This window comes from Trichechus manatus, unplaced genomic scaffold, assembly GCF_000243295.1.
Source record: "Trichechus manatus latirostris isolate Lorelei unplaced genomic scaffold, TriManLat1.0 scaffold00050, whole genome shotgun sequence".
In the NCBI taxonomy this organism is placed as follows: Eukaryota; Metazoa; Chordata; class Mammalia; order Sirenia; family Trichechidae; genus Trichechus; species Trichechus manatus.
The window spans coordinates 10,758,957-10,771,845 of NW_004443986.1; the positions used below are offsets into that span (position 1 = coordinate 10,758,957).

At 39.7% G+C, this 12,889-nt stretch overlaps 1 protein-coding gene across 1 annotated transcript; it reads right to left on the reverse strand.

Moving 5' to 3' along the window:
• Positions 1-1,916: 1,916 nt before the first annotated feature.
• On the reverse strand, positions 1,917-2,363 carry LOC101360146 (histone H3.3-like). The gene has a single exon (XM_012555856.2). The coding sequence runs from the start codon at positions 2,358-2,360 to the stop codon at positions 1,950-1,952; it is 411 nt and encodes a 136-aa protein (XP_012411310.1). The 5' UTR covers positions 2,361-2,363; the 3' UTR covers positions 1,917-1,949.
• Between the last annotated feature and the right edge of the window lie 10,526 nt (positions 2,364-12,889).

Genomic DNA, 12,889 nt, shown 5'->3' on the forward strand with positions numbered 1-12,889 from the left:
CTTCTCCCTGTGTGTGTCTCTGTGTCCATTTTGCTCTTTTAATAACTCAGAAGTGATTAGATTTAGAGCCCACCTTTCTTGGGTATGATCTAATTAACCTAACAAAGAAAACCCTATTTCCAAACAGTATTACATCTACAGGTAAGGGTTAGGAGTCGAACACATATTTTGGGGAGGACACAATTCAGTATATAACACCAACCCTCCAGCTGATACAACTAGAAAAGCTGGGTAAAACACATAAAACATTTTTAAAGCATTTGGATAGCTGCCAAGTTAACCAGGGCACTAGGGGCCAAAATCTCAGAGGAAAGAGGATGACCAGAGTCAGAAGATACCCTGGATGTCTTAGTTATCTAGTGCTGCTACTACAACAGAAATACCACAAGTGGATGGCTTTAAAAAAGAGAAATTTATTCTCTCACGGTCTAGGAGGCTAGAAGTCTGAAGTTAGGGTGTCAGCTCCAGCGGAAGTGTTTCTCTCTCTGTCGGCTCTGGGAGAAGGTCCTTGTCTTCAATCTTCCCTGGTCAAGGAGCTTCTCAGCCCAGAGACCTCGGGTCCAAAGGACACACTGTTCTCTTGGCTGTTGTTTCTTGGTGGTATGAGGTCCCAATGTCTCTCTACTCACTTCTTTCTTTTATATCTCAAAAGAGACTGACTTAAAACACAATCTAATCTTGCAGATGGATCGAGCCCTGCTCCATTAACAGAACTTCTGCTAATCCCACCTCATCAACATCATCATTGTTGTTGTTAGGTGCCCTCAAGTTGGTTCCTACTCGTAGTGACCCTATGTACAACAGAACGAAACTCTGCCTGTTCCTGCATCATTATCACACTCGTTGTTATGCTTGAGCCCATTGTTGCAGCCACTGTGTCAGTCCATCTCCTTGAGGGTCTTGCTCTTTTTTCCTGACCCTCTACTTTACCAAGCATGCTGTCCTTCTCCAGGGACTGGTCCCTCCTGATAACATGTTCAAAGTATGTGAGATGAAGTCTCGCCATCCTTGCTTCTAAGGAGCATTCTGGCTGTACTTCTTCCAGGACAGATTTGCTCACTCTTCTGGCAGACCATGATATACTCAATATTCTTCACCAACACCATAATTCAAAGGTGTCAATTCTTCTTTGGTCTTCCTTATTCATTGCCCAGCTTTCACATGTATATGAGACGTTTGAAAGCGCCGTGGCTTGGGTCAGGCACACCTTAGTCTTCAAGGTGGCATCTTTGCTTTTTAACACTTTAAAGATGTCTCTTGAAGCAGATTTGCCCAATGTAACGCATCATTTGATTTCTTGACTGCTGCTTCCATGGATGTTGACCATGGACCCAAGTTAAATGAAGTCCTTGACAACTTCAGTCTTTTCTCCATTTATCATGATGTTGCTTATTGGTCCAGTTGTGAAGAGTTTTTTTTTTTTTTTTTTTAATCGTTCAATGTATTTTAATAGCAAACTTACAGGAACAGCACACAAGACAGACAACATTAAAAACATGTACTTGCATGTAGGACAACTCAGTTAGAAAAGTAGAGTGAATGGATGGAATCTACCGTATGATAAAAATGCTACAAACACCATTTAGTTGCCATCAATAAGAAATTTACTTGTTTGAAAAAAATCCAAATGCTGGCATTGTCCAGAAAAATTTCACAGGTTTACTTATAATTGTTATAAAGTTGAACTGCTGAAACTTGTTCACTGAAACGTTTTGACTTGCGTTAATGCTTTGTGTCCCTGCATTTATATTAAAAATTCACACACAAATGAAATGGAAAAACTGCCAATACCTGATTTCTGTCCCCTATTTTTCCATTCGTAATCATATACTTAGGTACCTTTTGACCTCATGGAAAAAAAATATCTAACGTTCAGAACTACCAATAACAGGAAGAAGAGTTTTTGTTTTTTTTTTAAGGAATGAAATGTTTCCCATCATAGTGGATTCTTAAGCACGTTCTCCACGTATGCGGCGTGCTAGCTGGATGTCTTTTGGCATAATTGTTACACGTTTGGCATGGAGAGCACACAGGTTGGTGTCTTCAAAAAGGCCAACCAGATAGGCCTCACTTGCCTCCTGCGAAGCACCAATAGCTGCTCTCTGGAAACGCAGATCTGTTTTGAAGTCCTGAGCAATTTCTCGCACCAGACGATGGAAGGGAAGTTTGCGAATCAGAAGTTCAGTGGACTTCTGATAACGTCTGATTTCCCGGAGTGCTACAGTACCAGGCCTGTAACAATGAGGTTTCTTCACCCCTCCAGTAGAGGGCGCACCCTTGCGAGCGGCTTTTGTAGCCAGTTGCTTCCCGGGTGCTTTACCACCAGTTGATTTGCGGGCTGTCTGCTTTGTATGAGCCATGGTAAAGACACCTCCTCCCTTACCCGCCTTCTTCGGCTGGAGCTCGGCGAGCTAGAGGCGGCGCTGGCGTTAGAGAGCCACTGCAGCGCGGCAGAGGCTGCGAACACAATTGAAAGGAAGAGTTTTGTTTTCTTTATGTTGAGGTGTAATCCATACCGAAGGCTGTGGTCTTTGATCTTCATCAGTAAGTGCTTCAAGTCCTCTTCACTCTCAGCAAGCAAGGTTGTGTCATCTGCATAACGCAGGTTGTTAATGAGTCTTCCTCCAATCCTGATGGCACGTTGTTCTTCTTTGTATAGTCCAGCTTCTCAGATTATTTGCTCAGCATACAGATTAAGTATGGTGCATTAAAATCATAGAGGTAGAATTCACAATACATAGAAAATCACATCAGATGACAAAATGCTGGACAATCACACAATACTGGGAATCATGGCCTAGCCAAATTGATAGACCTTTTTTGGGGACACAATTCAATCCATAGCTCTAGAAGTTGCTTTCTCCCTGATAACTTGTTGATACTTGGTGCTGGCAAGGGGCTGGAAGTCAAGGCAGTGGGTAGCTGCTAGGGGTGAAGAAGCCAGCCAGCAGAGCTTTTGAAGCTGTCAAAGTGTTGGGGAGACAAAAATTTGACTTTGGAGCTGTCAAGGATTTGAGTGGCTAAGATCCTGGTGAAAAGGGAAGTATAGAGAAGTAAGTCCAACACTTGGTGGTTTCTCCCTCAATGCACTTGCAAATTCTTTAGTGACACAGGACAACAGACTAAGAAGTTAAGTAGAAAGCCACTGAGAAGCCAAGCAGAGGATTTTGGCAGACTTACAGTTCTGAGAGACAAAAATTGGAGCCCAGGACATTCCAGGGATGAGGAACCTAGCAAATACTCCAGATCTCAGCTCCAAGGTCCACATGTTCTCTGAAAGGAGGTGGTAAAAGTATACATTTGTATTAGACAGTATTTAGTCTAGAATCTCTAGGGTAAAAATCAAAGCAATAGTAAAAATTGTACAACTGACAATAGAGAGGAAAATAGAATAATTAAAAAATTGAATTACCTAAACAAAGACAAGAAAGAAGCGAAAAAATAAACATAAAAAAAGAAAACAAAAAGTAGCCTGATGATTATAAAACCAAGTACATCACAATGACAACAGCAATATAAAATTAATGAAAAAAACAAATAACATCTGTAATTGCATTAAATTTAAACAAACTAATAGCTTGAATTTAAAAACAAAAACTATCACCTGGGGGGAAATATATCCTGCTTATGAGAGACACACTTTAAATACAAGGACAGAAAGAAGTTGAAAGTAAAAGAAAGGATCTAACTCAGTCCTTTCATAACTCAGTGTTCTTATTTTTAAATTTTGTCTATGTTTGTTAATATACCTAGAGAAAATTGAACATCTCATTAGTGTTTTCAGTCAAGTCCTGAGTAAGTGGATTTGATCTAAACCATACCTGAACCATAGCTATAAGTGAGGCTGGACAATTATACTATGGAGTCTTGGGAGGCTAGAAGTGTCTTGCAATGGGTCTTGAGGGACATCCAATCCACAATATCCACAACAGTCCCTAAAGTGGAAATGATATGTCCTCACAGCAGAGAGTAAATGTTCTTTGAACCAAACCCTATCAGAAATGATGGGAAGATTTCTTAACAAGCTTACAGGATATTCAGTGCTATCATCAGAGTTCGAAGTTCATCTACATAGCATCTTAGCCTTCTACACAATAGGAAATCAGTATCTCCCTCCTAAGTCTGCCTTTAGTGCAACAGAATGCCCTTGTCATTCCTATGATCACATTTAAGTTTTTATTCCCAGTAAAATCAACATTCTACCATTGTATGGGTAGGTGTGACTAGCAACATGGGACTTGAGCTAAAAAACAAAAATGAAAACTTAACTCTAATTGATCAGAAGAACACAAAGCCAGTCTCAACTCAGCGCTATGGATGCTATTTCAGAATCTTAAGTTTGTGCCTACACAAAGTGGGGGAGAGAATCGAAGCTATTATCATAATACTTTCAAATAAAAAAAAAAAATTTTCCTGCAATTATCTGGGTGTTTCAGATAGATTTTGGTCCAAACAGTCTTCGTAGTTGTCTCAGTTCTCTTGTATAAGTACTTCTAGACATGGCTGAAAATACACGGAAATAGAAATAATGCTGTCAGTAAATTCTGTTTCAATTTCACAGAGAAGCTGGGAACAAACATACAGGACCATAAAATTTCCCTCCTTCCAAAGCTCACAAAATGTACAAAAATAAGTAAGAACAGCAAAGAATATGTCGGAAGCATCCAAACTGAGGCAAAGCACCACTTTATACCATAACAGTTTAAAAATATCATCCACTGTTTTAGTCTGGATTCTCTAGAGGATCAAAACCAGTGAAACATACATTGATATATATATAGAGAGAGACAGAAATTTACTTAAAGGAAATGGCTGACACAATTGTAGGGGCTGGCAAGTCCCAAATCCGTGAGTCAGGCAGCAGACTGAAGACCTTTGCTGGCTCATGTGGTTGCAGGGCCTGACAAGGCCCAAATCTGCAGGTCAGGTGGCAGACTGGAGGCCTCAGCTGCTCACAGGGTTGCTGAGGTTGGTGAATCCAAAATCTTCAGGTCAGGCAGCAGGCCAGAGACTTCTGAAGGCTTCTATCCCATGAATTGGAGGTCAGGCAATGAGAAGAGTACAAGGCTGAGAAAGAAGTGAGCTTTGCAAAACATCCATTTACACTATATACTGGAGGCAGGCCACATCCCCAAGGAAACTCTTCTTTCAGCTCATTGGCTGCTCACATCAGATCACAAAATGGAAGGTGATTATATAGTATCTGCCAAATCACTGAGAATCATAGAGAATCATAGCCTAGCCAAGATGACACATGACATTAACCATCACAGGCACAGAGAGAAGATTCTGGAAATTTATCCTAGCTTTTAATTGACTCCTCCAGAAGCAGTACAGTGGGCAAAAATGTGAGATAATCAAGTGCTGAGAAAACTCACCAATATCCCTTAATCTGGTGTGGGGAATGGGAGTTGAAAAGGAAGCGCAAAAGATTCCGGAGTCCATTTAAACAGTTGCCTCTCTCCACCATGACAAAAAAAATATTCTTTAAAAAAAAAAAAAAAAAAAAACTAGGAGAAATGCAGGCAACAAGCAGGGAAGGAACAAATGGGATGAATTCCTGGTTTACTTATTTTTTCCATGCCTTTTCTACCTATATCCCAGAGGGACATAGGCCAGGCAAGCAGGGAGAAGAGGGCAGGGGAGGAACTAATGGCCTAAGGCTGCTTGTCTTTGAGGAAAAGGAAGGCCTTGGGTTCACTGGGAATCTAGTGAACAATCTGATATCCAAGGGATTTTCTCACTGGATCAGATATATCTCCAGCTATGAAGAGCAAACCTCAATACAGAACTTTTAACTAACAAGAGAAGGTCTTCAGTGACTTTCCCCAGCTGGGATACCCCACAGCACTGTTTTTTTCTTTCCTCCTCAAACCCCATTCATTCCTATCCTTGCCACCCTCTCAGACAACAGAAAAGCAGATGTAACAACCCACAAATGCAGCAGGTCTAAATTAGCTCTTATCTATGAGAGAAAGAGACAACGGAGCACAGATAGCATGGAAGGAGAGTCCAGGAAAATCCACTGCAAAGTAGAAAAGTGAATGTAAGGCTCAGATAGGGGTTTCCCTTATCAAAAAGCAAATAACCTGAAAAAAAAAAAAAAAAAGAATAGCAAATAGAATAACAAAGACAAAAAGTAAAGAAAGAACAGAAAAAAACACACACAAAAAAGTCACTGCCCAATATCTCTACCCCCGCTTTGCAGTGAGACTATCTTTGCTCTCTCACTTAAACCCACTCCAGTCAGATGGGAGCAAGACTTTGCAAGTTATATCTTCCTTTAAATATCATTTTTGTTTTTAAAATGTGTTTATGTATTAACTAATTTTAAAATTAATTTAAAAAACCACCTAATATAAAATAAACACAAATAGTATAAACTCACTATGAGAAAATAACTAGATTGTTTCAAAAAGAAAACTAAACCATTGCATTATCATTCACTCTCTTAATTTTTGCAAAGCTTTTATAAAATGGACTGTTGTCCTTTAGATTACTTTAAAATGGCAATTCTGTGTCTTTATCCTCCCACCAAAACTAATTGTGCTATTTCTCCAAGCTGGTTCCATAATTCCATCTTAGCTTTTCTGTTCTACTGAGAAAGTTCCCATCTCAATACGATGCGGCAAAACTTAGCTTACCGTTACTTGCAGAGCTTTCTGTGATCCGTGGAAAAAAGACGTTGAAGATGAGTAGTGTATTAATTTTATTACTCCTTACTAAATTTATGGAGTGGCTATTCTCTGAAATTCTTTGGAAGCAAATACCTGAAAGAAAATTTTGTCACATGAAATAAGGAATAAACATAGTGTTTAGATACATGTGTTAAAAGAGTCCACTAAGATAATTCTAAAGGGAAACAAAGCATGCAAACCTACTTTATTAAGCTGGCTAGAAATAAAAGTTGGAAGACTAGAGTTGGTTTGTTTACAAAAAGCAAACTGAGAAAATTTTTATTATTCCATGCCCAGGTAGTGACTGACCCAAGGTCACACAGACAGTTACTGGCAGACCTAAGGTCTCCTGTTGGTCCAGACCTGCTTGTGATTGGGTGGGGTGGCAAGTCAGCTATATTCTAGAATGAAGTGTTAGCAAGACCACCACAGCTACAGAACATGTCGTCCAACACAGTATTTACCAGTGATCGGGAATATAAAGGTGAACAAAACATGTATCTTTGTTCTCATGGAGATTGCACTTAAGAAACATTAAAGACATCAGACAAATACTGGCACATGTGACTATATGCTTACATATACAATTATAGCTGTGAAAGGATCTCTAGAGGAAAACTTGAGGGTGCTACAGGACCATGCAGTGGGTAGAATAGAGAAGAACCTAATCTAGATGGAGAGATCATAGAAAAACGACATGTAAAGTGAAACATAAAGGATAAGTAGAAGTATGCCAAGCAAAGAATCAAGGGAAAGGAGAGAAAATAGCATGTGCAAAAGCCCTGTGGCAGGAAGGAATTTGGTATATTAAGACACTCAGATTGCTTATTATGTTTCCTTACCTATGATTTATACAGAATATTTATGTTCTAAATCAGAGGTCTGAAAACTTTCTATAAAGGGCCATACAGCAAATATTTTTGGCTTTGTGAGTCATACAGTCTCTGTCACAACTGCTCAACTCTGCCATTGTAGCACTACCAAAGAAGCCATAGACAATATGTAAATGAATGGGCATGGCTGTCTTCTAATAAAACTTTTATTTATTTTTTTTATTGTACTTCAGGTGAAGGTTTACAGAACAAGTAGTTTCTTATTAAACAGTCAGTACACATATTGTTTTATGACATTGGTTAACAACCCCACGACGTGTCAACACTCTCCCTTCTCAATCTTGGAGGACCTTTTTTTTTGGTGAAAATATACATAGCCAAAGATACACCGTTTCAAAAATTTCTACATGTACAATTCAGTGACATCAATTATGTTCTTTCAGTTGTGCTGCTATTCTCACTATCCTTTTCCAAATTATTCCATCACCATTGCCTTCAACTCCCTGTCCCCTAGGCTTCCCATCAAACCTTTTGAGTTGCTGCTGTCAATTTGATCTCGCATAGATAATTCTTTATTTTTTTTTTAATTTAGATGAAGGTTTACAGAACAAAATAGTTTCTCATTAAACAGTTAGTACACTTATGTCCCTATGACAATGGTTAACAACCCCACGACCTGTCAACACTGTCCTTTCTCAACCTTGGGTTCCCTATCACCAGCTTTCCTGTCCCTTCCTGCCTCCTAATCCTTGTCCCTGGACTGCTGTGCCTCATTAGTCCCATTTTGTTTCATGTGACTATACAATCTCTGGCTGAACGGTGAACCTTGGGAGCAACTTCACCACGGAGCTAAAAGGATGTCTGGGGGCCATACCCTCAGGGTTTCTCCAGTCTCTGTCAGACCAGTAAATCTAGTCTTTTTTTTCTGTGTGTTAGAAATTTGTTCTTCATCCTTCTCCAGCTCTGCCCAGGACCCTCTGTTGTGATCCCAGTCAGAGCAGTCAGTGGTGGTAGCCAGGCACCGTCTAGCTTTACTGGGTTCAGTCTGGTGAGGCCTTGATAGCTGTGGTCCATTAGTCTTTGGACTAATCTTTTCCTTGTATCCTGTTCTCTTCTAATAAAACTTTATTTACAAAAATAGGTGGAGGAGGTGCTGCAGGCCATAGATTGCCAGTTTTTATTCTAAATTATAACAGGCCATTCTAAAACTCAGTTATAAACTTCAGTTGCTTAAAGACATTTATTCTGGTCATCAAATAATTATTGAAAATCTTCTGGGTACTAGGAATTGCACTAGAGATGCAGAAATAAATTTAAAAATGCATCGTCCCTGTTTTTATGGCGTTTACAGATATTAAACAAATAACAAGATGACGACTATGTATTACACATACAATTCAGCTGTAGATACATGCAATTAATAAGAACAGAATGCTATGAGAGCATGTGGAAGGGGGCCTCATCGAGCCCGGAGGACCAAGAAAGTGCTCCATGGAGAAGTGATATTTCGGGTGAAGTCAGAAGGATGTTTATGTGTTGGCCAGGTAGAGTTGGGAGAATGTTTCAGGGAGAGGACACAGCACAATGAAGGCCAACTGGAAAAGGTGATTGATATATTTAAGAAGCAGAAAGAAGGCCAATGGACAGGAATATTGGGAGTGAAGGCTAAATTTGTAAGATAAGGCTGAGAAGTAGGTAGGGACCAAATATATGAGGACTTATAGTTCAATTTCGAGATTTTGAAAATATTTTGGACTTCATATATGTTGTTGTTAGATGCTGTCTTAGTTATCTAGTGCTGCTGTAACAGAAATACCACAAATGGATGGCTCTAACAAAGAGAAATTTATTCTCACAGTCTAGTAGGTTAGAAGTCCAAATTCAGGGTGCCAGCTTCCGGGGAAAGCTTTCTCTCTCTCTGAGCTCTGGGGGAAGGTCCTTGTCATTAATCTTCCCCTGGTCTAGGAGCTTCTTACGTGCTTCCCAGGTCCAAAGGATGTGCTCTGCTCCTCGTGCTTCTTTCTTGCTGGTATGATGTCCTCCTGTGTCTCTGCTGCCTTCTCTCTTCTATATCTCAAAAGAGATGGACTCAAGATATAACTTAATCTTGTAGATTGAGTCCTGCCTCATTAACATAACAACTTCTCATCCTGCCTCATTAACATCATAGAGGTAGGATTTACAACACATGGGAAAATCACATCAGATAACAAAAATGGTGGACAGTCACACAATACTGGGAATCATGGTCTAGCCAAGTTGACATACATTTTTGGGGGACACAATTCAATCCATAACAGGTGCCATCAAGTCAGTTCCGACTCATAGCGACCCTGTGTATAACAGAAGGAAACACTGCCTGGTCCTGTGCCATCCTCACAATCATTGCTATATTTGAGCCCATTGTTGCAGCCACTGTGTCAATCCATCTCGTTGAAAGTCTTTTCCTCTTTTTCACTGATCCTCTACATTACCAAGCATGATGTCCTTCTCCAGGGACTAGTCCCTCTTGATAATGTGTCCAAAGTACCCGAGATGAAGTCTTGCCATCCTTGCTTCTAAGGAGCATTGTGGCCATGCTTCTTCAAAGACAGTCCGTGATATATTCAATTTTCTTTGCCAACACCATAATTCAAAGGCATCAATTCTTCTTCGATCTTCCTTATTCATTGTCCAGCTTTCCCATGCATATGAGATGACTGAAAATACCATGGCTTTTGTCAGGTGCACCTTAGTCCTCAAAGTGACATCTTTGCTCTTGAACACTTTAAAGAGGTCTTTTGTAGCAGATTTGCCCAATGCACTACATCCTTTGATTTCTTGACTGCTGCTTCCATGGACATTGATGTGGATCCAAGTGAAATGTAATCCTTGACAACTTCAATATTCTCTCCATTTATCATGATATTGCTTATTGGTCCAGTTGTGAGGATTTTTGTTTTCTTTATGTTGAGGTGTAATCCATACTAAAGGCTGTGGTCTTTGATCTTCATCAGTAAGTGCTTCACGTCCTCTTTACTTTCAGCAAACAAGGTTGTGTCATCTGCATATCACAGGTTGTTAATGAGTCTTCTTCCAATCCTGATGCCCCATTCTTCTTCATATATTCCAGCTTCTTGGGTTATTTGCTCACCATACAGATTGAGTAAGTATGGTGAAATGATACTGCCCTGACACACACCTTTTCTGACTTTAAACCATGCAGTATCCCCTTGTTCTGTTTGAATGACTGCTTCTTGGTCTATGAATAGGTTCCTCATGAGCACGAATAAGTATTCTGGAATTCTCATTCTTTGCAATGTTAACCATAATTGTTATGATCCACACAGTCAAATGCCTTTGCATAGTCAATAAACACAGGTAAACATCTTTCTCGCATGATGATATAGAATTAGGAATTGATGTTAATGGAAGCTCCACTTTGGATAATTTAAACATGATTTCTGAGACCTGAGCTAGAGGTAGAGATTTTAGATGCATGAGCCATAGGAGTATATGGGCTTGATTACTAAGTGTACGTAGAGTAGAAAAAGATCAAAGCTGAGACTGAGACTTGGAGTACAGAAGGACTAGTCAGCAAAGGAAACAGGGGCAAGGCCAGAGAGAAAGGAGGTGAGCCAGAGGAGACCAGTGAAGGTAATGGTTAAGAGAAGTCAAATAACTGGTAAAGGTTCATGGGGTTGTGATCAGGGTGATCTTACTGATAGCAGGTTCAGTAGCTTGATTCAGACAGAACCTAGATTACAGTGGTTTTACGACCAAACCAAAGCTGAAGAAGCAGAGGCAAGGAGTAGAAACATTTTTTTTAAAAAAAACCTTTGCTATGAGACTTGTAGTCCTGGTCAAAATGAAGAAACAGGAACTGAATTTACCCTGTCATCTGAAACAACTGCAAAGTATATGTTAAACAATCGCACTCAAGGCATTGGACATCAGGCAACATAGGACAGTGATCTCTTAAAGACAGGGAACAAATGAGTGGAGTCCTATAATGGTCCCAGCTTACTGCTTAAAGAAAATTTCCAGGCTATAGCACACAAGGGGAGGAATCTACACCAAGACTGGCAGCCCAGTTGAAGAGATGGAGCTAGGAGTCTGAGGAAGCCAGGACAGCTAGAGCTCACAGGTTGAATACAGGATAGGTGAGAGCTGCACAGAGAGAGAACTCTGGAGATCTGCAGAGGATTCCTCTCTAGTATTCAGCTGGTTACAGATCAGATCATACACGGTAGAAAACTACCCAAGACAGGGAAAGAACAAAAGGATTAAAGGAGACAGGGTCCCGTGTGCACACAGGGCCAGGAAAAGTGCCTGTTCCGACAGCCAGAGTGGAAAACTTCATGATTCAGGAGGCAGCAGTTAAAGCAAAAATAAAAGTCTTGTCTCAGTAATGGGGAACAATTAACCTTAGACTAAATCCAGCTCTGGTCCCACGGAACAAAACTTAAAAGGGAGAAACAAATGTGTCAAAATGTTTCCAAGTTTTTAACTGCATCCCAGGACAAAGATTAAGAATATTTGTAGGAATACAAAAATATCCAACAGACAACGTGGTAAAATTACAATGTCTGCTTTCCTATAAAAAAAGTACAAGACATACAAAGAAGGAAAAGTATAAGCTATAATGAGAAGAATTAATAGACAAGTTATTATTAATGTTTATTCAAGAAGCTAGAGAAAAGATTAAACAGGCTAAGGAGAGGCACAGAAAATATTTTTTTTTTTGTAAAAAAAGAAGATCCAAATTGAGCTTCTAGAGATGAAAACTACATGGTCTAAAGTATAAACGCACTGGATAAGATCAACAGCAATTAGACATTGCAGAAGAAAAGATTAGTGAACTTAAAGACATAGCAATGGAAACCATATAAAAATAAAACAAAATAAAGAACAGACAATTCATGAACTGTGGGACAACATGCAGCTACCATATGTCCCAGCCATTCCACCCCTAAGTATTTTGCCAAAAGAAATGAAAGAACGTATTCATGCACAGACTTGTAGATGAATGTTTATAGCAGCCTTATTTGTAATAGTTCAAACTGGAAACCACCCAAAGTCCATGAGCAGGTGAATGGATTTTAAAAAAAAATTGAGGTATAGCCACACAATGGAACACTACCCAGGAATAAAACGGAACGAACCATTGATACATGCAATAACATGGGTGGATCTAAAATGATGCTGAGTGAAAGAAGGCAGCTGCCTACTATAAAAGAGTACACACTGTGGGATTATATTTATATACAATTCTAGAAAATGAAAATGAATTTATAGTGACAGAAAGCAGATAAATTGTTGCCTAGGGGAGGAGGTTAGAGAGAAGTTGGAGGGAAGAATTCTAAGAGAAGATGAGGAAACTATTGGGCGTGATGTACA

Coding starts and splice junctions, on each gene's coding strand:
- LOC101360146 (XM_012555856.2), bottom strand. CDS start 2,360: ATGGCTCATACAAAGCAGACAGCCCGCAAATCAACTGGTGGTAAAGCA.